This window comes from Phodopus roborovskii, unplaced genomic scaffold (genome assembly GCF_943737965.1).
Source record: "Phodopus roborovskii unplaced genomic scaffold, PHOROB, whole genome shotgun sequence".
NCBI classification, from domain to species: Eukaryota; Metazoa; Chordata; class Mammalia; order Rodentia; family Cricetidae; genus Phodopus; species Phodopus roborovskii.
In genome coordinates, this window is record NW_026126481.1 from 1,387,490 (window position 1) to 1,415,161 (window position 27,672).

A 27,672-nucleotide genomic window follows, 5' to 3' on the forward strand; every position below is an offset into this window, starting at 1 on the left:
ATTTCACAAGTTTATGGCTTAAAACTAGACGTCACCAAGAACTTCTCAGGTAATGTGATTGACTTACACTCTTGGAAGGGGGTTGTTTGTAAGTTATCAAAAGATACCAACTTGGAGACAAGGACCAGGAGCTGTCTCGGATGCTATCAAGGAAGTATGTTGACAGAGAAATTCAGTTAGAATGATTCCTCCTTTGTATGTCGCAGCCCTAACTTGAAGTCTGATCTGTTGAACTTACTGTGTCATTTGAGGGCTCCATAGCAATAAGTTGTCACAGAATAGCCCTCCAAGAGTGACCCTGAAAGCAATTCTCAAACAGTTTAGAAAGGAAATTTGGCTCAAGGCCTCATATCAAAACTTGCAAGGGAGATTTGAGGCCACTGACTTGTTTCCAAAACCTCAGTCAACTTTTAATTGTTCAGGGGTCAATTACTGGCCGGCTGGATTGGCAGGCTCTATGTTCCTTCCTTGTGGACCTTTCTTTTTTCTTGAAATCTAGCCCTTGCTGCAGATCTTTTTCAGATTCCATTTGGAGCAAAGAATTAATGCCTAGTAGAGATACTTGTAATATCAAATTCAAATAACTGTTTCAAAGTTGAGATATGTATTTGCTTTGCCTATGCATATATGGTTAAGCACTTTGCTGGCCTCTCCCCTTTACAGACGTGGGGTGTTCATTAATTTCATGTGAATCTAAGAGTCAAGGAATGAAAATGCAACATTCTGTGGAGAGGCGATGGGAAAAGAGACAGACAAGGATTGCTGTGTCAGCTAACTGGGCCTGAGCACTAGGCTTACTTAGCTTTCATATGCAGCACTAATTTAAATGGGGACATATTCTTACTTTGATTCAATATTTTGATAACTTTTGTCTTTTAACATTGTAATTAAAACTTCATTTCTTTCTTTAGCAGGAAAAGTTAATGCAGCTTGTAGATTAGGTTGACACTGCAGGGAGTATATTTGTCTATAAAATATTCAGGTGCAAAAGCAAGGCTCTCTGTTAAGGAGATTCTCATCGAGGACTAGTCCTTAAACAATTGAGAAGTCAAGTGCCCATTCTGCATACCACTCTGCACCAGCAGCAGACACAGATGATGCTCCAACATCTTCAGTGTGGATAACATGTGAACAAGGCAGAGCCAGTGCATTAAAAGTACAGTTGATTATCACCGTGTCCAGATCCACTTCTGCTATAAAGAAGTCATTTCTGTTATGATTGACTTCCTAATAGTGGGCTCAGTGAAGTGATAGGTGCAACTAGCACAAATGACACCTGCTTATTAGGATGGTTCCCCAGCCCTGAGCTTGTGAGTGGTTTTCAAACTAATTACTTTGGACAAAGCCTGACAGCAGAGCCTGCCATTATGTGTAGCTCATCAGGAAATAACTCATATAATTAACACGAGATTTTTTTTTTATCTTCCTTTCATTGAAGAGTCTAGTCAATATATCGCAGCTACAGCATGCTTCCAAGAAGGTGTGGCAGCTAGATAACAAGCCATTTTATGAGTACTGGCAACCACACTTTATAATTATTTCTAAGACTATAAATGGTCTTAATTTCAGAATCACCATCTACTATTCAAACAGTATTTCTCACTGTAGTCCAACATCGGCCTGTGTCTTTTCTCACCTCTTTTACTTGTAAGTGCTTTGTCACAGTTTAGGGTAGAGCTTATCTTATTGACAGCTCCAAGCTCTCACCAGCTCAATTATAACAGATTGTTTACGATACTGGGTATTTAAAACATACTATTTGGTTCCTTGTTTTTCTCATGTCAAGTGCTTTGGGGACTGAAGAGCTGCCTCAGCAGTTCAGAACACTTAATGCTCTCCCAGAGGACCTGAGTTAGGAGCCAACACCCATATATGACACCTCTGGCTTCTATGGAAACATGTGCCACACACACACACACACACACACACACACACACACACACACACACAAAGAGCTGTTTTGGTATTGGTGCTAGAGAGGTTTAGAATATCTAAATGGAATTTCCCCCTTAAATGTCAAGTTTCAACAAGCATCTTATCAAGTCCTTCATTAACCCCCAAACACATCTCCTTTTGTGGATATACAGAGTGCCTCATCTTTCAGAAGACTGACTTCATGATAGAGTATATGGTTTTTATTGAGGAGTCTGTTCTGCATTATAAATGCCTTTGGAAATTACTTGCAAAACATGAAGGACAATACCACACATATATGGTATTTTGTGACACACAAACAAGACATTCTGGGTGATCTTTTAAATTGGAGATGAGGGGTGGTCTATGGGTAGCTCATTAGAAATAGGGCTTGTTAAACCTCACCCCAGAACCACAGAATCAGAACCCATGATCAGGGCTCAGGCATCTGTGTTTGATAAGGCCACTGGCTGGATGTATTGAGAAGCACTGTGTAAGCAGGGTACCACTTGCTAAATGCTTACATGCTAGGCCCAGTGCTAAGGATGTATTCTATATTATCTTATTCAACACACACACAACCTTTGTGAGGCAGGTAGTAATACACCTGTCTCACAAGGAAACTTCCCTCTCTAGATTCAAACACAGACATCAGCGAGGTCAAGGGAAAGCCAGTTCTGTATATACTTAAAGGCTTGCTCTGAGTGAAGGCAGCAGGGTCATTGCAACAGTAGTGTTTTTAACTGCAAGTCACAAGCACATTTATACTCCATGATGTCTACCAATGTCAATAGTTTTCCACGGAACATTTAGAGAGGACAGTGACAAAAATGATTAAAGTACAATTACTTCACTTTATACACCAATTATTGGCTTTGCAGACTATAAAATGTACCTTCTTTCTGCTTGAGCCTATAATTAGAAGCAGAGATATGTTTCCATAATCAAATTTAGGAAGGGAGGCAAAGTTTCAGCTTTCATTTTGAAGGTCAAAACCTGGAACAGAGAGCTGACAAATTAAGCTAAACCTGAAATGTAGTTTGTTGGGAAGGGGAGGTTTGGAGAAGAGCTGTTCATAATTCTAGCAAGCATAGCTGATGAAAGAATTTGGTGAGACAAGGTTTTGTCTGGAAACTTGGTACATAGTATTTGTACATAGTATTTGAAAGTGCTCTCATCTAAGAAACTCCTCAGCTTTCCCCCAAGCTTCCAGTCTGACCTCCAGATTGTCTTTGGAGTAAGCCACTTGCTCTGAAGTAACAGTTTAGCTTTTGGTAGGCAGGGGGTATTGGCCACAAGGCAGGGTTGGCAGAAGAAAAACGGGTTAAGAAACTGCCATTTGTTCACCCCAGGACAGTTCTGGTGACCCACAGCTCCAACCCACTAAATCACCAATGGTGGCTTGCCAGGGAAGCCTGTTTGCTGGGCTAATGGGACACAAAGCTCAAACTGGCCTAGAGTTCTGAATGCTGCTGAATGCCTTCCAGCACTTAGCACCTGCAGCTGCTTGGGTAAACCATTCTCCTCCCAACAGCTGTTCACCACAGGAGCTGCCCATCAGTGGGGACAGGGAGGCACTGAGGGGCTCCAGACAGCCCACACAGATGTAAGTGCCATGTACTGTGAGCACTTTGCAAGAACCAGACTGTCCAGAAACTGCAGTGGTCAATGGGGAAGAAATTCCTCACTGAAATGGCATGGACAATAAGAGCCTGGGGGAAGTATCACAGAACCTGGAGAGAGCCCCTAAGGTCCAAGCTGCTTCTAGCATTTTCCCTTCTGTGGTGAGCTATGAGTAAAACCTGGGTGAGACTGCTTTAAAAGCCTTGGAAGAAGATGAGCATGGTGGCTCACGCCTTTAATTGGAGCAATCCTGAGGCACAGGCAGGTGGATATGTGAGTTCAAGTTTGGCCTGGTCTACATAATAATTCTCAGGCCAGGCAGGGCCACACAGTGAAAACCTGTCTCAAAACAAAACAAACAAAAATGAAGAACAAAAAGATGATGGAACGTTTTCCATAGTGGCAGCCAGGTTAGGACAGATGGGGTGGGAAACTTCTGCCACCAGAGGAATGGAATGTGTGTGATCTCTAAGGACCTTGCACTGTCTGTCTGTCTGTCTGCCTATCCACCTACCTACCTACCTTCCTATCTATCTATCTATCTATCTATCTATCTATCTATCTATCTATCTATCTATCTATCTATCTATCTTTGAGAGAAGTTCTTGTTATGCAACCCAGCCTGGCTTTGAAATCACAATTCCCTGGTCTCAGTCTCGCTGGAGTTGGTGTTATAGCTAGGTACCACCACATTCAGCTAAACAATCTTCACTCTTAAAGCATGGGCTGAATGTCTGGTATGGCAACTATTTTACTGTTCTTAGAAATAATCTTGGACTCATAGACCCCTTGCAAACCCACCTTGAGGCAAAGAATTGTCTTGGAGACCAACCAGAAGGACATATGGGGCACAGCAGGGAATTTCTTCCCCCTCTCTACACCTTTTTGTGGCATGGTGTGTCTGTTTGTCTGTTCCCCTGACCCACATTCCATTCTTAGCTTTCCTTCCAAGGTTGGACTGTACTTTTAATTGGGGGTCATCTGATAGGTCTTGAGGTCTCTGGACACCAAGTCAGAAACTAAGAGAAACTGTGGAGGGATTTCCTGTAATATAGTGGAGCCCTCGGACTGGATCAGATGAAAAGAATGGCGGAAGAAACCATCTTTATTTAGCTGCCTAGGCAGGAGGGATATTCCCAGTGTTAAGGACAAGAGTGGCAGTTCGGGGCCAGCTGTAGATATTTCATATTTAAAGGGCCAGCTCAGCCTGTCAGAACAGTTTAGGGGAAGCTGCAGATGATTGCGGTTCATCGCATCTTTTCTGATTCTCAGAGAGCCTGCTGCTCTCTCCAGTCTTGCTACAGCTTTCTGATGGCACATATCCTCAGGACCCACAGAGAGAAACTCCTTTAGATGTTTCGGGTCAAGATACTGCTGCAAACCTGAATGGGTGGGACTGGGCTGAGATGAGCTCTCTGAGTGCAGCTCAAGGATGCAAGCTCCGGAGTACTCTTGTACTCAGCCCTTTGCAAACATCAAAGCAGATGCCTACTGGGGAGGTACACATGTGTGCCCTGAAGCCAGTGACCCTGTAGGCCACCAGAAACCTGTGATGGCATCCATAGGTCATCAGCTGGTGGGTGTCCTCGGGGAAGTCATTTCGTGGGATGTCAATAATAGATGGCAAACTGCATTAGGAACCAGGAGAGGGGACTGAGATTTCCCAGCCAGCAGCAACAGCAGAGAGGCCGGCTTTCTGCAAGGCAGGGAGGAATTCAGGGCATAAGAGGCAAGCATAGGTGAAGCTTGTCTCTGAGCTTCATAGTGTTTCATTAGGTACTCTTTGAAGTTAGACTCAGCTGAATAAAGACAGAGGAAAAAGAGAGAGGGAAAAAAAAGCAAGTAAGAAATGCCTGCCCTGGTTTGGTAACAACAGCTGTTGCCGCCTCCATTAATCATGCACTGTTTGTTGGGATGAAGCAGGTAGGGCAATTCGCTTGTAGGCAGCAGCTGAGGCCCTTTGTCTACAGTAGGGGTAGGGCATGGAGAGGGTGCCTTGGGATATGATGTAGTAGAATCCTTACATCCCTTCCACCTGCATAGGGTTCTGGCAAAGCTTCATTTCATTGTTAAAGTATTAAACACCCCCCTAAGATCTCAGAGTCTATGTTCCCACTTACTCTCATCTATAATTGTTCCTACTGTCGCTTTCCCCTTCACTTTCTTACAGTGAATAAAGTTCATTTGTGTAACATGTCCTTAGACCCTTAATAGGCATGTGTCTCAGTTCTCTGCAATTCCTCTTCAGAATAAAGGACAAATGGCCTTCAACTTTTCTGCAGCACCCTTTTAGTACCCAACTATAGAATGGCACCCTTCCCTGTCTATGGATGCTAGGCACCTTCCCACCCTACTTGGGTGCTAAGAGAGAATGGTGTCCAAGGGGCCACTCAATTGGTCTCCAGGATAGGAATAAAGTCAGCTATTTCTGTCTACCTTAAAGAACAGTTAGTATAGCTGTGGCCTCCTACCCTAGGAGGCAGAGAGGCCCTCAATGTACCTGTTGGCCAAAAGCTGGGATCTGGTTCCTGAGGGCGAGGTCAGGTAGATGGCCAGGTCTCCCCTCCGAGGGTGTGTGATGGTAATCCGCACAACTACATGTTCCAGGTAATTGACATGATGGTTGGGATTATCTGAGCAGCCTGAGGCTTTGTAGATGGAGCGTACTGCACTGTTGGGGCGAATGGTCCTGGCAGGAGAGAGAGGAAGGGTGTGAACAAAACACATGGCAGAAATCAGCTAGTGGATCTAGAGTCTGAAAATGTGAGTACAACACAGGCAGCAGCTGTTCATTGGATATTAAGGGGTGACAGTGCCACTCACACAAATGACTGGGTCATTTGAAAGGAACAAGGCAAGTGATGAGAAGCCAAAGGTCTTTGCCTGTTATTTGTGCTGGGTAAATACATACTGATTTACCCTCCCCTTTATTTTTGCTTTCTTGCTCTATGCCATGAAAGAGGTGAGCAGAGAAAATTTAAAACCACACCATGCCAAACCAAACCAAACCAAACCAAACCATAACTTTTTTCCATTTCCAGTGATTACTAACACATTTGCACAGTTATAAGGCTGTATGTTCATCATCAATCAGAAATATAGTTCAAAAAGTTTTCCAGGCAGAGAGGTTTCTGGGGAGAAAGCCAAGAACTCCAGAAAAGCCCCTGAGATGAATGGTGTTCTTTGGATCAAACAACCTGACAGTGACTTCATATACTTCTGGGTACACACAGCAAACACATCTGAGTGTGTGCAATTCACACTGGGGAACAGGCCTCATGACTCTGAAGGATGTGCAATAGCACTTCCTATCTATTTTATAAACACTCTTAGGAGAACTAAAACTATGTAGTTAACATAAAGATCTGAAGAATTATTGCTTCATCAAGCAAGGACACTGGCAAGCAGGAAATGTAGGCTAGTCCACTAGTACAGAGCTTCCCTTGGAAGGATTGTTGGGTATAACATCCTATCTCAACTTTGTAACTACACTAGAAAGAAACTACAGATGCGTCTAGCTTCCATGTTCAAAAGCAGTTATGCTGGCCTTGTTTTGGCCATTGTCAGGTTGCTGGTGGGCAGCAAGCATTACTTGATTTGTCGGTCCGTGCTTTCCACACACACGTGCTGTTGAGGAACAGTTGTCCACTTCTCTGCCTCCATCACCATGGCTTCTGCATCCATCAGTCCAAATCCATAGAGATGGCTTACTGTGGGAGGCAAGATGCAGGTCAGCTTTACTGTGGCTAGATCAACTGCTACCTACTGATTTCTCGTGCTATTCAACAGAGACTCCAGACATAACCTCAGGGATCATGACTATCTTTCCAGCAAGACTTGAAAAGCAAACCAAATAATCACAATTAGAAAATATTGGTGTAGATCATTCATTGATTCTGCAATATTACTAGCAATATGATGGTCATTTATGACTTGTTCCCACATGTTAGATACTAGTCTATATTTTATATTTAGTCCTCTCAACAATCTGAAGATGTTAATATGATTACAGTCATCATTCGTGGACGAATCAAGGCATGGAAAGACACTTGTCCAAACCTACAAGTGAGTCAGTCAGTGGTTGAGTTGTATTCCAATCCATACTATTTTGATCCAAGACCCTACTGGTAACCATTTGTATTAAAATGATGATGTCATTGATTTTTGAGATAAAATTACTAATAGCTTTAAAGAAAAGTGATAATGTACATAATTTCTCAGTGTAAGTAGAACTCACATGCAAGATATATCAATTTTCTGACATATCTAGTAATTAGGTTAAATACTCCCAAAGGCATAAATTATCTTCTCTTAGCATATAAAAATGTGTTACATTATACACATAAACTATTTGGAGGCTCCTAGACTTTTATACCAGTTTCTTGTCTTCAAATCCATTAGTTTTCAATTAGAATATGAGCTGATCTAGACCTGTATTTGATGTAACTGTCTCCAAAATGTCAATTAAATACAGAATTATTTTATTGATGGTGCAGCAAAAGCTACATGTTCAGTCCTTCTAAAAATACTTTGAAATCCCTGTTGAAAACTTGTGATCTCCATTTTGTATCAAACCACACTTATATCATTATAGTCAATACAAAGTTAAACCTACAACTGATTTGCCTAAAATATTTTTTATTAAAAAAATCCCATAGTTCCCCATGTCTATGGGTTGCTTAAAATACATAGTTTTTTTTTTTTTTTTAGGATACTATGCTGTGCAAATTTGAAAGCAACCTCCTCATCGATCCAGGGAAGGCCCTCTTTTCCAGTGTCGGGTGAAAGCTAGGACCTTCAGCCTTACCAAGTCTTTTCCTATAGAAAGCCTTTGTTCAAACTTTCCTTACTTGCACAGAACGAAACCTGTCTCCTCTAAGCTCCCAAACAACTAGCTGCTCCACTTACTTCCTAAATCATTCTCACATCAATAAAAAGTCAACAAATTTATAAAATGCAACCAACCAACATAGTTCAGCAGTTGTTTTCGGTCCTATAAATTGGGAACCCATGTGACCTTTTGCTCACCCCTCTGTCCACCCTCCATTCCTTGACTCCTCTGTTTCCCTCCATCCCTTGGGGTCTCTGTGTGACAGGCACTACATAAGGCAAAGTGCTTTAAAGCTGTATCACTAACTGGACTGATAACTCATTGTTCCATTATGTGTCCTTGTACTTCAGCTTCATTATAAAATGCTTGATGGACAGAGTGGTCTGGTACTCCTTCACAGGCTTTGTGGGAACTTTGGAAATTAAAGCATATAAAAAAGAAAGATTGTACTAGAACCCAGCAACACTTTGATTCATGCTGTTTGATAATTATGTAATACTTAGCAAGCAAATTAATTTTTTTTTCAAATTTTCTTGTTTGAGGATATTGTGATGGATGTGTCATGACTCATTGAGTAGTATTATTTATCTCAGGTGAGAAAAACTACACATTATCTTGTTACCAGGTGCTGAGCTAGACAGGCTACACTGAATATATAAAAATAAATTTCCTTTCTTTTGGCAAGGAAGCAAGTAGGACTTTTGTATGTATGTATGTATATGGCTTTGCAACCTTTACTATTTATGACACTTTCTTAAAATGTTTTTCTTCATTAAAGAGTAAATTCATTGTAAGATATCTCAAGTATAATGGGAAAAGAATATAAGCAAATGAAGTCATTAGTAACCTCAACAAAACTAGTAATTCCTATGAGCAATCCTGATATTTTGTTTTAGTTACATAATATTTTATAAAGTTATTAAAAGGAGAAAGGAGAAGGAAATATCAAATAGAATAGAAATACCAAATGGGAATGCAAGTGAAGGATGAGGGCAGGGAGGTGGAGAATGGGAGGAAAAAGAGCTGACAGAAGAACTTAATTCTAGTATTCTAGTCCACAGTCAGGCACTACACTTTATATTAACCTATAATGTGTTTTGTAAGGGAGAAGGGGCCAGGTTCTCCAAACATAAGGATGGTAAGGAGACAGAAGAATCTAAATTACCTTGATTTGATTCATACTCATTATATGCACGTATTAAAATGCCACACTTATAAATATGGGCAATTATTACTGGAGGCTCATCAACAAGATATTTTCTTTGTGTGTGGTGGGAAGGAACTCTAAAAGAAGGTCAAAGTTAAGGAAATGAAGTGACAGAGATCTTTTGTTAATTCTCCGTTCTTCTTTAACCACACGCCTAATATCATTTTATCACATACAGTGTTTTCTTTCTCTGGGGAAGCTCAGGCAGCCTCTTGGGTTAAGTAGGAAAACACCTCAAGTCATTATGAAGGCTATACATTTGTTTCCTCTTCCAATTCCATCCCTACACTGTCGGGGCCATGGTATATCCATGAAGCACTCAAAATAGATGTAAAGGAAGGAAGCTGAGGAGTCACAGCTCAACAGAAGCAAACTTTAGACTAGAAAAACCAAATGTGAAAACTGACTTTTAATATTTGGAAATACTCAGAAATTGTGCATCTGTATATGGATGTGGTACATAGCTGAAGAAAAATATGTTAATTTTTTCTTGTTGGTGATGCATCAACTCCATGCAACTTGATAGGCAAGTTGTTAGTAAACACTGTTGAGGAAATAATTAGACAGTAAATATATTGGACAGAAAAAACACGGCAGCCTGAAAGCTTCAATGATTTTGTTTTTTCTACCATTGTGAGTTCACTTGCCTGCCCATCACCATTGATGAGCCACAGAACTGCAGGGTGCAGTTTCTCCAGCTGGCTACAGGGTGTCAGGTTCATGTAAATATTTAGGGGGATAAATGAATCGAACAGATTCCAAGTTATTTACTCACCAGTGGCATGGTATGTTTATTAGAAAACTGTCAGGAATTAAGAATTTTGGTTCTTCCCCTCTCCTCTAACTTTTGTGACATTATCGATAACTTTTGAAATTTACTTAAGAGTCAATATACACACTTTATGAATTTAACATGGTGGCAAATGCCTGTGCAAACAGCTGGCTGTGACAGGGCCAGTCCACTGCAGCATGTGGGGGAGGCAGGGGCTGACTAACTCGCATTGCTTGCACAGCCCTGTGGACTGTGGCCATTTATGTCTTTGTATGTGTAAGGTAGCAATGGCGATGTCATAAAAAGGCCCCTCACAAGCAGCTTAGTTGGCAAAAGAGTGGCATTGTCTTGTTCTGGAAGCATAATGAGTTTTAATTCAAAGTCGTCTAAAGGCTTACTGGCTCCTAAAAGATGGACAAGAGAAGTCAGGAAGATTGATAATACTGTCTTGCAGGTGTATTTCCAGTTTCTGACAAGACCAGAAGTGCAGAGGGAAGCTAATCACTGATCACGAAGTAAGTAATCATGGGAGTTGAAAGGAGATTCGGCTAATTTAAGCAATGGTGGTCTATGAAAGTTCAGCAGGGAGGAAAAATAAATGATGTTTCTGAGCACAAGAGGCAACTATATTTTGCAAACATTTTTTTTGGTAAGTTTTTGTGCTTTCTGAAGTGACTGAGGGCCTTTCTGCTACCAGCTGTTAGATGTGCAAACTGCTTTGTGATATCCAGTGTGTGCAATCTCTCGTCACCTATCATTTAGCAACCTGAACCAAGACTGTTTGTTATGCTGAGCATAATCACTAATGTGTAGAACATGACTGACAAATGGGCTCAATTTGAAGTGTTGATTTCAGTGTATTTCATCAATACAAAATAAATGTCTTTAGACTAAGAAGTCCCAAGTATGAAATTCAGCTGCAAAATCTGAACTTTTGTAGAAGTGACACTGGGTTAGTGGGAAATTCCAAATCTGACATTATGCAACAAGTTGCAGTCAAAATTCAGGGGCACTATGATGCAGTATGTGGTTACATTTGAGTCATGTGTAAGGTTTCCAGAAAACATAAACTAACTTCCTGTTTACACTTGGCCCTTCTCCCCATGATATTACATTATGTATATGCAAATATCCTCAAATCCAAAACACTTCTAGTCCCAAGGATAAGGTATGCTGAGCCTGCATAAGCTAACGATTGATCTAATTAGTTATCATATCACTTAGATGGGTTGTGGAAATCTACTATCTACTTGACATCACCCTGAACAGGGAGAGCCCAAAAGAAACAGAAAACGGTTTGTGTTCTTTCAGGCAACCCTCAGGTGAGGCGACGATGTTAAGATAGAATGAAAAATAATCAACAGTGTATAATTACTGAATTCAAAGAAACAATGGCTGTAAAGGAAGCTGCCACAGCCTGGTGTGTAGTACTTTCTCTATTGATGCTGCTAAAATGTGCAGTCATGAGGTCGACTAAGTAGAAAGCGTCTGTTTCTGCTTTGATGGATGATGTGTAGGCTTTAGTTAGATACAGATGCCGGGACCGAAACTCCTGGTTAAATAATCAATGAGGTAGACATGAGGTTCTTCAGCACAGTAATGAAACCAGAACCACCAGAATCAGTGGCTTGGAGAAGAGTGGTTAGCAGGGATTGCAGTGAGTGGAAATGCCACAGGGAACAGTGGGGGGGGGGGAACTGTACCACAGAACAAATGAGGTTGCCTATGACTGTTGGATGCCATCCTAACATCAATTTACCTTAAGGAAGCCACCACAGTAAACAGTAAATGTCAAGTGTTTCTATACCTGGCTTGAGGGAGGGAGGCTGTTTGATCTGTGTAATGGGTAGAAATCTGAACCAAAGATCAAAGATCTGCCTTCGGCTGTTGTAGTCCTAGCACCTTTGCTCTCTTTGGTCCTCAATGTCCTAAACATCCTTTTCTGAAGAACTGCCCCCACTGCAGAGCACTTCTTATACCCATTAATCAGATAGTGCCAGATGTCAGGAAGGGAGGAAGGATTGCAACTAAAAGGGGCTGGGACACTGTCCTAGGCTACCATGCCCCATGTGCATAATGTCAATAACAAATTGCTGCTCTTTTAAAGCAGAAATGAACAGTGGAATATGAAAACATTGTATACAAGTTTTGAGAGTAAGTAGTGGGAGTGATGCTCTTCATGGTCCTGATGTTGGAGTGCCACAGCTGAGCATCTGGGCCAGATACTCTCAGCATCACTGTTGCTTTCTTTGTCTCATCCCCTTCTCTGACTCCCCTCAAGGGAAGTAGAAGTACAATTCTCACATCTTCTTGTGCTCCATGGTGGCTCCAGCGGGGGCGGGACAACAGAGCAGCTGGCACCTGTGCTCTGCTATGTAGTTTGTGTTTGTTTTTCCCTTGTTCATTATAGAATCTCAGGCTCTAGTAACAACTCCAACTGGATCTAAACATGCCAGCCATCACCAGTCCTACTGACAGCTTGCATGTGGAAGGTTTCCAGACACTTGGCTGACTGTTGGGGCTGCCCTTCAAAGTTTCTTTTGGGGTGGGCTTGCTTAGCAGCTGTAGGTAGTCAGATGGTCTCATCATTATAGAGACAAATAGTGAGAGTTTAGAAAACATTCTGGCCTCTCTTCTACACATTTTGCATATGTGTGTATGTACACATCCAGACAGTTTATTATAGATGCATATATAGAAATATACATTTGCAGTTTAGCTTGCAGAATTCTCTAAAGGAAAAGGATAAAAAGTAAAATGATTATTTTTTTCTGCTTAGTTCTCATTTATTTGCTTCCAACATGGTTGTGATTAGCAAGTAATTTCTCTAAGGTGCTGAAATATTTCTTAAGCAAAGGTGGAGAAACTATTTTGTTAGTTTGAGGAGACCCAGTACAGCCTAGGTCATTATCTGCATGATAGTTTTGCTTGTTTTTAGGAAAATATGATTGTCTCTAGACGATGATGAAAATAAGTTTAAAAATGTATTTCAAGGGCCTATGATCTGAGGCTAAAGAAAAGATGTGATGAGCACATCATGTCTGCTTCCTGGACTGTGTCTTCCAGCTTATAAGAGCTGAGCAACTGACACAATGATATTTCACCCACTAGCAAAAGCGCTGAGATTTGGTTATGCCATCCAATCATAGATCCTCTGGCTCAGCTAATTCCAAGCCCTCACTCACTGGAAGAAGTCCCTCCCCACAGCTGGGATTGTCATCTCACTTGGAAGAAAGCTAGCTCTCCTCCTGCACTGGATTTCCAAGGAACATTCCTTTCTTTCAACAGGTTTCCAGGTTTAAGGTCACCACCCCTTGTAAGAAGAGTGGGAAACAAAACCCAGTTGAGAAAGAAAACTAAAGCAGTGGAGTAGAAACAAGAGGAAGATGAGTAGGAGAATGGGGATGGGAATGGGGATGGGCGGGAAAGCTAGGAAGAGCAGGAGTGGGAGGAGGAGAGAACATGTCTGGGGTAGATTTTTCCCTTCAGAGACCTCAAAGAACTGTCCTCAAGGACTCTTGGGAATGTCCACAGTTAAAGGAAATTGAGAGGAATCAGTGAAAAAGCAATCTTGGCTTTACCAAAGCAGGGAGACAGACTGGCAAGAGCAGTAGCACGAGGAAGACAGGGGACTATGGTCAGCAGGACTTCTACAGAGCCTGTTCAGAGAGCATGGAATGGACATGAGCCTGTAGGGACCAAAAGCCAAGAGGCTGTTTGTTCAGATTATTGGGACACTCTAGTTGTGTAAGGAAGGATAGAACTATGGCAGCAGCAGTGTAACTGTAATACTTTTTCAAGAAGATTAAGGAGACATTTAAAAGAGTGCAGGGTCCAACTGGCAGAGCCTGAGTGAGGCTGAGCTGACAGACAACTGACAAGGATGAGGTGTTTAGAGAAAGTTATGTATCAAACTGTAGGACAACACAAACTTTGAGAAGGCACGCATGTGCGTGCACACACACAAGGCACGCCTGACTTGTATTTCTAAAAGGTCTCTAGTGAGGCTCAGAGGGCTGCTTCTTTAGGGCTAGCCTGGAGAAACAGGCTTTGAAATCAGAGGACATGAGTACGATTCCCTAGTGCCCTTTCCCTCATGCCCAAAGCACAGGGCATTAGAGTGGGAAACACAGGGTACAGTGCCAATATCTTTTAGTATGTGCTATCCCGAATAGTGAATGATTTTCCCCTGAAAACCATAAGGCTTTATGAATTTGTGTGTGCATGTGTCATTTCGCCCACTTCAAGCCTAGATGATTCCTTCTTTAGATGCACATGACTTAAGGTGGCAATTCTATAAATTATTAGGAGCTTGCCTGAATTGAGGTTTAAAAAGACAAACAAATGAAACAGTTATTGCAATGTACAAAATTGACTCTGGAATTAGACCGAGTTATCACACTGCCTTGAAAGTTGAAGAATTTTATGCATCAAATATGTGTCTTAAAAAAAATAGTATACACCCAGGGCTGGAGAGTCAGTTCAACAATTCAAAAGCATGAGCTATTCTTACAGAAGACATAGGTTCAGTCTCCAGCACCCACTTGGTGGCTTCCATCTGTCAGTAACTCTAGTCCCAGAGTACTTGATCCCCTCTTTTTGACTCTGAGGGCACCAAGTATTTGCATGGTAAATAGACATGCATGCAGGAAAAACACTCATATGCATAAAATAAGAAGTATAGGAAAAATATATTCTCAGATGAAATTCAAAATGAGAGGGGAATATTATTTAGCATATGTATTTTACTGTGTGCCAGCTAATAAAATCTTAACAGTCCTATTAACAGAATATGTTGTTCATATTTTGCAGAAAAAACTAATTTTCATGGATATTAAAAGAACATGTGTGAAGGCGTGGACCCTACAGTTAAGTCTTCCAAACTTCTACACATATATATGCTGATTATTTTGCATATGAACACTCAATATTTCTTCCAACTAAGTTACTCAAATAACCAAGTGAATTGCATACAAACTGCTCTTTTCTTCAAAATGCATTAAAATATCACATACAGAAAAAGAAGTATGGGAGGCTTAGAAAGCCTTCTAACATCTGGCCCATCATGTTTTCCCCAACTCTTGCTGAGAAATGGCCTTCTTCAGCCATTTCTTCAAGGGATTTTCCCTGCATGTGAAGAGGTTCATCTGGAAAAGATAGTTGATTGTATCATCATACTTGGGGCAGTTTTCCTTTTTTTTCACTAGATCTACACAGGCATGCACAGATGCAAGACGGACACTGAGTGGTAAGGAGCAATTTCCCATTTGTGAACAATTGTGATACCCTCCTTTTAGCTCTTTTGAGGATAACGGGAAATTCAGGGCATAGCATCTCTTGTGGTGTAACCCTATAAAATGAAGTCTGTTGTAGCCATTACTGGGATATGTGATGGAAGTTTAATTTCTTTGAAATGCCATGGGCTAGCAAGATGTGAACACGTGTAAGGAGTTTAAATTGAGATTTGAAAGAAAACAGAAGTCTGGAACTATTTATTTCACAGTAAATGTATCCACATGGATTCTTCAGTGTGATTGTCTGGCATGTTACTACATCCTGCCAGCTAGCTGGAGTGGCCTTAGGAAGTCATGCATAGAACTGGCAGAAGACTAATCTTCAGGATTTCTTTGTCACTTGGGATCTAATCTGTCTTAAAGACATATGCACCAATATCAATCTCTCTAATAAAAAAATGGGCTATGGCATCATTTATAAATATCATTTAGAAAAGAGGCTTTGTAGGGCTTCTCTGCCTCTTGCTCATCTTATGGACTCTGAACTATTCTCAATAGTGCCCAGACACCTGTCATAGTGTGGACACTGCAAGTTGCAGCCACCCTTTTAAAAATTAATTTTCATTTAAATTAAATAAATTTTATTTTACATACCAATCCCAGTTCCCTCTCCCTCCTGCCCTCCCATTCCCTCCACCACCCTCATCCCATCCATATTCACTCCTTAGGGAGGGTGAGACCTCCCATGGGGTGTTATTTGGGGCAGAACCTAGACCCTCCCCCATATATCTAGGCTAAGAGTGTATCCCTCCACGGGTAATGGGCTCCCAAAGACCATTCGAGCACTAGAGATGAATACTGGTTCTACTGCCAGAGGCCCCATAGACTGCCCAAGCCCGCCAACTGACACCCATGTTCAGGGGGTCTGGTTCGGCCTTATGCTGGTTCCCCAGCTATCAATCTGGGGTCTGTGAGCTCCCACTTGCTCAGGTCAGCTGTTTCTGTGGGTTTCCCCAGCATGGTCTTGACCCCTTTGCTCATCACTCTTCCCTCTCTACAACTGGAGTTCAGCTCGGTGTTTAGCTGTGGATCTCTGCTTCTGCTTTCATCAGCTACTACGATGGCATTTAAGGTAGTCATCAATCTAATTGTATAGGAAGAACATTTAAGGTAATCTCTCCACTATTGCTTAGATTCTTAGTTGGGGTCATCCTTGTGAATTACTGGATTTCCCTAGTGCCAGGTTTCTAGTTAATCCCATAATGGCTCCGGCTATTAAGGTAAAACTTTCCTTGCTCTCCTTTTTTGTTCAAGTTACAGCTCTTAACAACAATGAGCCACATGTAAAATTGGTGCACGCAGTATGTGGCAGGGACATAGATGACAGAGACCAAACACAGGCACATATAAATTTCAGCAAAAGCATTTTCTTTAACTTGTCTTTCCTCCATACTTAGAGCTCTAACTCTGTTAGAGCCCCTTTCTTTAGAAAAGATGATCTTAGGGACGATCTGCTGAAAATATCTTGATGAGATCCACTAAAAGTCACAAACACAGCCCTTTCTCTCCTGCTCTGTCTTCTTGTAGATACAGAAGATGCTATTTCTGGGGACTCTCCACCCAAGTAGGAGTGATTCTACTGAATCCCAAATGAAATAATTGATGAAGTGTGACCTCATTTGGCTGTATAAAAGAGTAAATGTATTCAGAAATATAAGGAGAGTAGTAATAAACTGGAGATATTCCTTCAAGCTCTGTCAAGAGCTAGTGATAGAAGCAGTAATGAACTAGCTATAAGTTAGTAACATTGGGTTAATCTATTGATGAGTAGATTCTGAGAAAGTTAAGACTGAAGCAAAAGGAAAGCTAGTATGAGTGACATTAGAGCAAGTAGGTATCTCTTACAACAGGGAAGCCATGTCAAACATTCACAGGACACTGATGACATTTAGTTATGTCTTGTGATGTCAAGTGATATGTGCCTGGAACACGGTGAGGATTTTAAGCTTCTAGAGTACATACTATTAGACTGTGGGATGAAGTTGGACACAAAGCCTGAGGTCTGAAGGTATCTTGAAGGACAAATGGAAACAAATGACTTCTAAGCAAAACTATTATATTAAGAGAGAAGAAATATTGCAGCCCTTGAGGGTTTCCAAACACATGTGCATGCATGTGAATGCTCTCTCTCTGTCTCTCTCTCTCTCTCTGTCATACACACACGAACACAGTAGAATCGAGAGACATTATAAACTCTAAATTTCTTTTATCTTATCTTCCTAAAAATTTTATAGCCACTCAAGATGAGAAATGAAATGACCTATATTCTTAAACATTTGCAAAGATCACATGACAAACCCAGAGGCTACAACTGTATGCTAAGAAAGAAACTCAGGCACTAGGGGTAAAGTGACTTTTGAAGACTATGCCTTGAAGTAGCGAGAATTGAAAAGACACTGGTCAAAAGAAATCTGTGAAACCTTCTCAAAGCCCAATTTCTGGCCTGTTATTTATTTATTTTTACAAAAGCAATCTTTTTTTCCCACATCCTTTACTGTGGGCTTATTAAAAACCCATTTCAAAAAATATTCTTTAAGGCAATAACAAGATCTGACAGAGATCATTATGTATCCCGAATCTGTAACTGTCCTCATTTTGAAAGAGGTTAACAGAAGACAACAACTTTTCCCCAAATGTCAGAAGTCTTAAGGTCAAGAATACATAACTACTTACTGAGATAATGGAGTACAGTCACTGCCAGGGAGCATGCCCTTGTGCTGTGTGCATGCCATCGTGTAGGACGTATCACAGAACAAACGCATTCACACCAATAACTCAGGAAATCAGCTTGCTTGGAAGTCGTTGCTATTACCCAGCTCATTTTCTCGAGCCACTGTAGTGGCTCAAAAATGTACTCCAAATCAAAGGAGAACTTCCTGCTTTATGATTTAAATAGCTTTGCTCTTGGCTTTCTTTAAATTGTTTTCCTTATCATCTTAACACCTGCCTTTTCATCACACTCAAGGCCCTTTCTCTTCCTTCCCTTGAACGGCAGGTTTACCAAAGCTCTTTCTCCCATTACAATGCTGAAGAAATACAAACAACAGGAAGAACTTTTTTTGACCTAACAAGTCAAGACACCATTTATGACAAGTTTTGGTTTTTAGAATTTTTGTGACCTTGAAGCACTCAGACTCTCTTTCCCTGCCATTGCATTTATTTATACTTCTGATTCATGGTGTTGATATAACTCATCAGCACCATCAAGTTTTGTTTTCTGAAACACTGTGGAGTCCATTCATCGTTTCTCAATATCCAAGTAATCTCATGAAAAGCAGAAAGGACAAGCAAAGAGGTTAACTATTTATTTAGAATCTTCAGCCCCAAGTAATTGAAAATATACAATGAAAACAAGAAGTCAGATGGGAGACAAGGCAAAAAATGAGAATAGCAGTATACAGGAGTTACGTAGTTATAAAGTAGTGGGGTTAAGGCTGGCAAGATAGCCCAGTAGGTAAGAGTGATATTCTCCAAGCCTGAATATCTTACTTCAATCTCCACCTGACTTCAATTCCTGGAACGCACAAAGCAGAAAGAACCAGCTTCCCCAAGTTGTTCTCTGCCCTTTACACATATGTTGTGGAATGTGTATGTCCATGCACATGTGTACTTACATACACAAATCTAATAAAAAGGGAGTGAGGCTAATATGGGAAGGTAATGATGGGGACAATCATATGCAGATCACTCACTATTTCTAGAACACTGATTCATTTACATCAGTTTCTCCATGTTTTTAAATCCAAAGACATCAGCAGACTATCAACCAAATATGTTGTGTTAGACTAATGAACAACATGTAGATGTTAAATAATCATACTTAATTAAGTACATGACGTGGAAGAATTGTACTGAATTCTCCTCTGCCCTTTTTAAAGACAGGTTTCTATTACATATCCCAGGCAGGTAGAACTCATGATCTTTTAGTTTCTGCCTCCCATGGTGTATACTATCAGGATTCAGTGTTAAATTCTTTAAATGCCACCACTTTCCTCGTTGTTCCCTTTGCTTGCTTCATTGTATCTACAGGTAAGTCTTGTACATGTTATTTGCTTTACCTGAAATGGCTTATAGCTTATTATTCATTTGGTTCCACCCCAGCTTTCCATTCGGTCAAAATAAGAGGTCAGATAATGGTTTAAAAAAGACCAGGTTGCAGAAACACATAGAGACAGCTGAGTTGAACAAGGAAGAGCTAACGGGCCCCCAGACTGATAGCTGGGAATCCAGCATGGGACTGACTCAGACCCTCTGAAAATGGGTCTCAGCCAGAAGGACTGAGCAGTCTAAGGGACCTCAGACAGTGGAACCAGGATGTATTCCTGGTGCACAAAAAGACCTTGCAGACACATCCCCCATGGAGGGATACTCCCTTAACCTAGAGACAGGAGAGAAGTCCTAGTTCCTACTTCAAATGACTTGACAGATTTACGTGACCACCTGGATGGAACTGCACTACATGTGGAATTGGGGTGGGGGGATGGAAGGGGAGGGTGGTCAGGGTGCATTGAGGGGACAAAGAGGGTAAGAGGGAGGGAGGGAAGGAGGGAGGGACAGGGAACTGGGATTGACATGTAAAATAAAAAATAAATAAATAAATAATGTCTACAGAGACTTGTCCATTAATAGTCATAGCAGTTATATGCATACTGACCCCAAACTGCACACAAGAAAAGTCATCCATGGAAAAGTGAAGGCAAAGACAAAATTTGTGGCATTCACAAAAGAATACAACTTAGTAGTAAAAAGAAATGGCCTCATGACATAGTTAATGGAATAAAGGTATCTGAAAATGTTAGAGATAAGGAAGCCACACTCAATTAAGCCATACTCAATTAATCCTGTTGATATAATGTCTGCAAGAGCATGTCACCTCACAGGGTAGAACAATGGGTGCAGAGTGTGTTTTTGCACATTGCCAAACCAAGTTTTCTGCTTACAATTTCATGTGGCATATTAATAGCTAGAGAGTCAGTAAGGTTTTTTTTTTTTTTTCTCTTTAGACTTTTATCACTTCTTATATAGGTGCAATTATTTAGAACCTGTGAGCTTTAATAGACTGAATTCAAAGTGACATTTAAACATTACAATATAAAAATTAAGTAGAGTTGTGTTATTATTGATATAGGATTGTGGGAGGAAAAAAGTTTAAAGACAGTAATCACAAAGTTTTCTAGCCCATTTGAGTTCACTTAGGTAATTTCAAACATTCCCATTGACAGCATATTTTTTGTATCTTTACCTTTATTTCAGGGGGTGGAAGAAATAGACTCTTAGGACTCTTTATATGTTTGTCACTTTCTATTTTCAACCACTTTTCATTATGTTTATTATTGGCTCCTATATTCTGCAAAAAGCCAAGGTACAAATCCTGGACTTGTTTCTTCAAAGGCTACAGACAATGCCATTTGGTTATTAAGAGTGTGACAAAACCCAGAAAACCACTCTTATAACTCTCTTCAAATAACTAATTAATCTGGCATAGAGCTAACAGGCAATTTTAATTCTGTTTTTTGGAGATGAAGGGAGAGGGAGAAACAGATGGGGATGGACTGGGGAGAACTGCACATGCATGCCCTCCAGGATTGGAACCCAGGGTCTTACATGTTAGGAAAGCTCTCTACCACAGAGTTACATTTGAAGTCCCAAAGGTGGGTTTTGAAATTCAATGCCATGTGCATTTGAAACTCACAAGAACACAAAACCCGAGTAAAGCATGACCGACACAAGCCTGACCAGTGTAATGCTTCTACTCAGTGGCAGATCAGCAGGGAGGAAAGCACTTTTTATTATCTAAAAATGTTTTCAAGCTTCACATATTTAGTAGTTAGTTATTCAGAAGGGAAAAGTGAATGTTTTGGAAACAAGAATTTAGATTAAGTAACAACTAAGCAGGATTTCCTGTCAGGGACTTAGTATCACCACATAGGTATCTAGGTAAATCATCCACCAGACAAAAGAATAAAGGTAACATCCCCCAGTGGTGTGTGAGCCACATCATTCTGTGTGTGAGCTAAAAGATAAGACCACATACACCACAGTCAATAAATATAAGAACTTGGAATCAATAAATATGATAAGAATGTAAGTTCAATGAACACAATGCTGGAAAGCATAGAAAAATGAGGACAACGATCAAATGGTATCAGCCAGACAGATGAAATGAGTCTATCACTCTACTTTGCTGTAACAGTCACCCTACATTTGCAAATGGGTTCTACCTAGACTCCCATGTCGGAATCTAATCCTGTTGTTCATACTTGTCAGATGAATAGCATGCCAATTTACTCCTTCTTCAAAAAATGAAATACCAATTAAGAGCACTGTGCATTCAAGTATTATGGAGGGAGTATGAATCACATATCAACAGTGACTCTACAGGCAGGCAGTAGAGTAACATTATTTAAACAGTGAAATAATAACATAAATAGACTTTTACCCTTTCAAGTGACAACACATTAGAAATCACCTCATACTCTCAAAACAAAAACACAAAATACAAACTTTTCATTTTGATTTAACACATGGTATGCTTAATGGTTCCAGTACTTCTAATTCTTTTAATAAGTGTTACAAACTGAAAGATAGGTAGCTGCTAAAAAATATATTGTAATATCTTAAAACTACAATACCCTACCAATGGAACTACAATGATGGCAATTAAAAGTTAAAAAAAAAAGATGATTAAAAGTTAAGATCTGAGAGACGAAGAAGTCATGTTAGACTATTGATCATTTTTACCATTGTGGGTAACCGGTTAGAAGTAAAAAATAAAAATCTAGTAGTTTAGTTGTGGTCCAGGAAAGAGTCAGTGGGGATGGGGGAGGTTTCAGCGACATGCTGGTAGAAAAACAGAGACTTACATAGTCTGGGAGGGCAGTGAAATGGAGGGCGTGGCAACCTCGCTCACTTAGTGGTCATTTTTTGAGTTTCAATGACTTTTTTTTTCATTCTTTCGCCTAGTAAAGATGACAGAAGGTCCTAATTTATTATCTGAAATCTACTTCTGTTCCTAGATATAAGAGAGTTTAACTGTACACAGTCATATCATCCAAATACAAATACTTTGATTCAGAGATGTTCATGCATTCCATAGAATCATGACTACACCCTCAAAACACAGCTCAGGATTCAGGGAGAAGAATCAGCTGCATAGCCTGGGCACTGCAAGGGCAGATGTTTGGCTGGTTGTGGTCTCCTCAGAGCAATGCAATAGAGAGAGGAGAGCCCAAGAAAAGCTATTATTTTTCTCAGCAATACTCTGCTCCCCAGACTATAGAAAAATGTCTGGATGAACATCTTGGGCAGTCTTCTCGGTGAATAATGCTATAAGAGCCTGTCAAAATATACATCAGACCAATGACAGGCACTCTAGAGTTCAGGTGCTTTGTGCTGTGGCCAAGAACCGTGCTATCATACTTTTGTCTAGTGTGGTCTGGAGGGGTTGTCAGGGGTTAGGATTCGATTAAAAGTAGGGGCATGTCAGCCAGGCATGGCGATACATGCCTGTATCCAGGAAGGAGAAACAGGAGGATTGCCACAAGTTCAAGGCCACTTTGGCCTGTGAGTTTGAGGCAAGTCCAGTCTACATTGGGAGTGACGGCCTATCTTTCCAAACCAAAAGACCCACATCAGCTTCTGTGTCTGTAAATTATGCTAGCCCATAGTGCCTGACATTCCCTACTGTGTCTGGGTAGAGGGCTTAAAGTATTCAGAACATACTTAGGAACTGACCAATGAGGAGGCAGTAGCCACTGAATTCTGTGATGAGAATCACCTAGGTGGAGAAAGCTCTTGAAAAAGATCACTGGTGTATTTAAAGGCACATGGGTTGGGGACTAGAAGGAATGGGAGCAAAACAGAAGACACTTTTTATAAGAGGGAAGAGATAGGATGGGGGGCATCAATCCTGATGAAAGGACACACATTTAATGCTGAAGTCATCTTCTGGCTTTGGGAATGTTGCTGAGCAACGGGACCCCAGAGTTTGCATTTTAATTCATCATTGACAGAATCTCTAAGATGAATGACTTCCCATTTTCACACATTCTCAAGTGGAATCTTTCATGGCTGTGTGATAGTCATAGCATTTTGTTTTTTGTTTTTGTTTTCAATAAACTAACTCTGGGGAAGGTACATAGTCAAACGGTACCTAAAAATTGACTAGAATTATATACAAGATGGACTAGGTAGATAGATACATAGTTTATATAAGTGTGCATTCATTTCCTTATGTTTATTCTGTAAAATTAGCTGGCTGTAAGAGACATTTTAATTATATTTAGGTTATTATTACTGCTATTGTTACTATCATTAAGCAGCAGGAAAAGTCAAGGTAGCATTAGCAGCCAAGTGTTGACTCTGGCTACTGTTTTTTAGGCTTCCCAAACAGTGAGCTGATCTTGTTGCAAGGGCACTTGCAGACTACTGTGGTAGGAGCACAGACAGCACAGCTCTCTGAAGCACAGCCACCTGTGTGCCACTCTGAGAGGCAGAGGTGAATTTCCAGAGAGCCCCATCCTCCCTACTCTGGTTGAGTAGGATGGATGAATACAGGAGTGGCTGCTGGAAGAGCAGGGATATGCTTCCCTAGTCCAGGCACACACAGCACATGTGGCTGAAGTTAGCCTTGAGGAGAGGCCTGTCCTTCTATAGTTCCCTTAGCTTCTGGCTCTGCTGGCCGCTGCTGGCGTGTGGTTTATACGTATGCCTGAAGAAATGTAGGGAGGTAGTGTGAGACTGATCTAGTAGGTTTGTTGGGAGACAGTTATTCATCCCCATGAGGTGTTGCCTTCTCTGAATTTATCAGGATAAGGAAGACCATGAAGTCATCTAAACCTTGGAGTCTGCTTTCCCCAATGAAAAATGGAAATTCTGACATGGACCATGACATTTCCATTCCAGCGGTAGACATTAAACAATCTGCAAAACTCTCTCCTTTCCTTTCCTTTCCTTTCCTTTCCTTTCCTTTCCTTTCCTTTCCTTTCCTTTCCTTTCCTTTTTTCTTTCCTTTCCCTTTATTTCCTTCCTTCCTTCCTTCCTTCCTTTGTGTGTGTGTGTGTGTGTGTGTGTGTGTGTGTGTCCTAGAACTCACTATGTAGATTAGGCTGGCCTCAAACTTACAGATCAACCTGACTCTGCTACCCAAGTGGTGGAATTTAAGGCATGTACCACCCAGCCTAACTCATCTAGGAGTTTTCAAGTTCATTTCATGTATATGTTTTATGCAGTGTTAGGACTGAGAGGGGTGCACCATGGTCAAGGTTTCTGTCACAGGCTATGTTGCTCTTTCCTGTCTAAGGGGAAAAGTGGGTCCCTGCAAAGTAAGGCCTCTACTTCTGGTGGATCTGACCTAAACTGTGAATTCTTGCTGAGCTATCACTGCACAAATCCCTCTTAAATATTAGCTCTTTTTATTCCTTGAGTTTCTGTTTCATAAAAAGTCAGTCCATTTTTTCCAGCCCTGGTGATCCACATTCTTTCCTTTCTGGAGCATGTTGCTCCTACTAGCCTCTGCCCTAGTCCCTTTAATTGGTGGGACACTTGGGAAGGGATAGTCATGTTTAAAACAAGGAAGAAAATCACTTTGCAAGAATTCATCTTATTATGATCATGCTCAGATGAAATATGGGGCTTGCCATCAGCAAAATTACAAAACAATTCCTCTGGGAGACCAGACCATTCCAAGTAATTCATCTATGAAAAAATGAACTTTAATTGTTACTCTTGGCAGCCGTCTAAGAGAAGAGTGAAATATTATACTAAATATTGCCACGTGCAATAGTAAAATACAATTTCCTCCTCGCCAGAAGCAGTGTACAGTCCCTTGAAATCCACGTTTGGGTCTGCCGATTTAGTTTAAATCCCCTGTTTTCCCCTCTCCAAAACCAACAGAGGATTTCCAAAGAGTCGAGTGCTTTATCAGAACCATTTGCTCTTTTTAAGTTGCCAAAAAGGAGTAAGTAAAACTGGGAAGTTTATTTAGGTTAAAGTTGATTCTTCAGCTTCATTGAGGTCATTGTACTTTGTCTGTGAGCCCCCTCTGCTAAGAAGGTCCCTCCAGCCAAGGTTACATGTTGGTCCCTTTCCCCTCAGTGCAGCTCATGGCTTTATCTAGTAGGAGCAGGCTGGCGCTAATCAACATGAAACATACGTATGGCAATTTACATTCTATTTTTTTAACAACTGGAATTTCCAATAATTTTCATACTGCCCGTACAATTGTAGTTTTGAGATTGAGGCATCTTCATATCAGCTTCTCAGAGAGAGAAATGGCAACAGGTGTTTACAGTTCTTCAGGAAAAGCAGCACACTGACATGCTGCTCTGTATAGTGAACAGCCAAGGGCAGGACCACACTGGCTGAGCAGAGGTATACTCTTTTTCTAAGTATAGACCGAATTATGCAAAAACATTAACTGGTCATACGTGCTGAATACATGATGGATTCATGAGTCCTGGTTAAGGATGAGTTTACCATGAGTTATCTGCCAAGAGTTTTATAGCTTTTGGCATAAGTATACCAGACATAGTACCCCAAGGGAATATTAAGCTCCTATGTATGATATCATGTGGATGTCACTCAGATTCCATAATATGTAACCCGGATCTTAAAATGAATGGTTTCCTCAGGATTAGTAATCATTTTTCCATGGTCTGAGTGCCAGACCTGCTACTGGTAACATATTCCCTATCCTGTAGAATATTATTTTCTCCATAGAGGGATATGTTATGATCTAAAATTATTTTGGAAAAAATTTAATTTGAGACTGTAGCTGGATATAAAGTAATTATTGTCATAATTCCATAGATTAGAATTTAGGTCATTTGTAACTTGAGTAAACACAGTCATCTTTAGAAATGCTTTATGTAATAACATTCTATTTATTATGGTACATATTATCCATGACAATAATGGCTACGGAAGAGCACTCAAAGGACATATAACTTGCTTCAGCTCTGGGAAAAATACATTCTGTGTTTGTTCTATGTCCTGTGGAGCTGCTAGGGACTGCACCATAGGAACTTCATCTGCACTTTGGGTTTATTCACAAAAACAGGTCTGCTTGTTTGTTTGTGGCAGTCTTAAAGCTATTGAAAGTAATATGTTACAGAATGCATAGCTTAATTGCTAGACTACAGTCAGAAATGTATGTCAGCTATTATATATGAAGAAGTAAAGATGAAGACCTTAAAAACACATAGTTATAAAAATACCACTCAGAGAATAAACGACAGCAAATAATAAGGCAGCCAGGAGTCCCATAGGCCAGTTATACTTGGGAGTTGGTTGAATCTTTAAAAACTTGACCTATGATGTGGAAAATGTAGGAAGTCTGCCATGTGTGTATACTTGTATATTTCTAATTAAAAAAAAAAGATCTTCCTTTTACGTACTAAAAGACCAAAGAGCTCTTCAAGTATGAGCACAAAATTTAAAGATTTGTTTGAAGGGTTCCATTTCCTGCTCTTCATTTAAAATTTGGGAAAAATAAAAAATATTTTGCCTGTGACAGAATATGAAAGAAGTTCTCACCCTTAAAACCAGCAGCATTGGTTTTCCAGTCATTAGCGTTCAAATGTCCCGCACGGGAAGTCCTGACAATAACATGCTGTACGTCTCTCCAGGTCAGAAACGGACTGGGGAAAGACAAGGTAAGAATCATTGTACCAAAAAAAAGATGGGGGAAGCAGAGAGTCACAAGCAAATTCAAAAAGCAAAATCAAAATGGCAAAGTACTAAAAACAGGGGATAGAGATGTGGGCTTGGGATAATCAAATGCCAACTTCCACTCCTGCTCTCAATGAGGAGACATGATGTCAGTCTGTGGGTGGCAGAAAATGCAACTGTAAGAAGAAATACTATGCTTGAAGTCAGTATGTCAGTACAGTTCAGTGGTCAGACGGTGAGGGTTTCCCATTTCCTGAACAAGAGGACTGCTCACTACAGAGCTACTGTCCTCTGAGTGAGAGTTTGTATCATCAGTCACAGTGAAAAGAGAAGGCCCCTGGAGCATCCCTCCTTTAACTGT

At 40.7% G+C, this 27,672-nt stretch overlaps 1 protein-coding gene across 1 annotated transcript in view; it reads right to left on the reverse strand.

Moving 5' to 3' along the window:
* Pcsk5 (proprotein convertase subtilisin/kexin type 5) overlaps positions 1-27,672 on the reverse strand; it is a 409,247-nt gene that overhangs the window by 159,314 nt on the left and 222,261 nt on the right. Inside the window, exons 10-12 of the mRNA XM_051194065.1 lie at positions 27,177-27,280; positions 7,130-7,247; positions 6,038-6,226 (exon numbers count right to left, since the gene is read on the reverse strand). Coding sequence (XP_051050022.1) covers positions 6,038-6,226; positions 7,130-7,247; positions 27,177-27,280 — 411 coding nt within the window. The remainder of the gene's footprint in view (positions 1-6,037; positions 6,227-7,129; positions 7,248-27,176; positions 27,281-27,672) is intronic.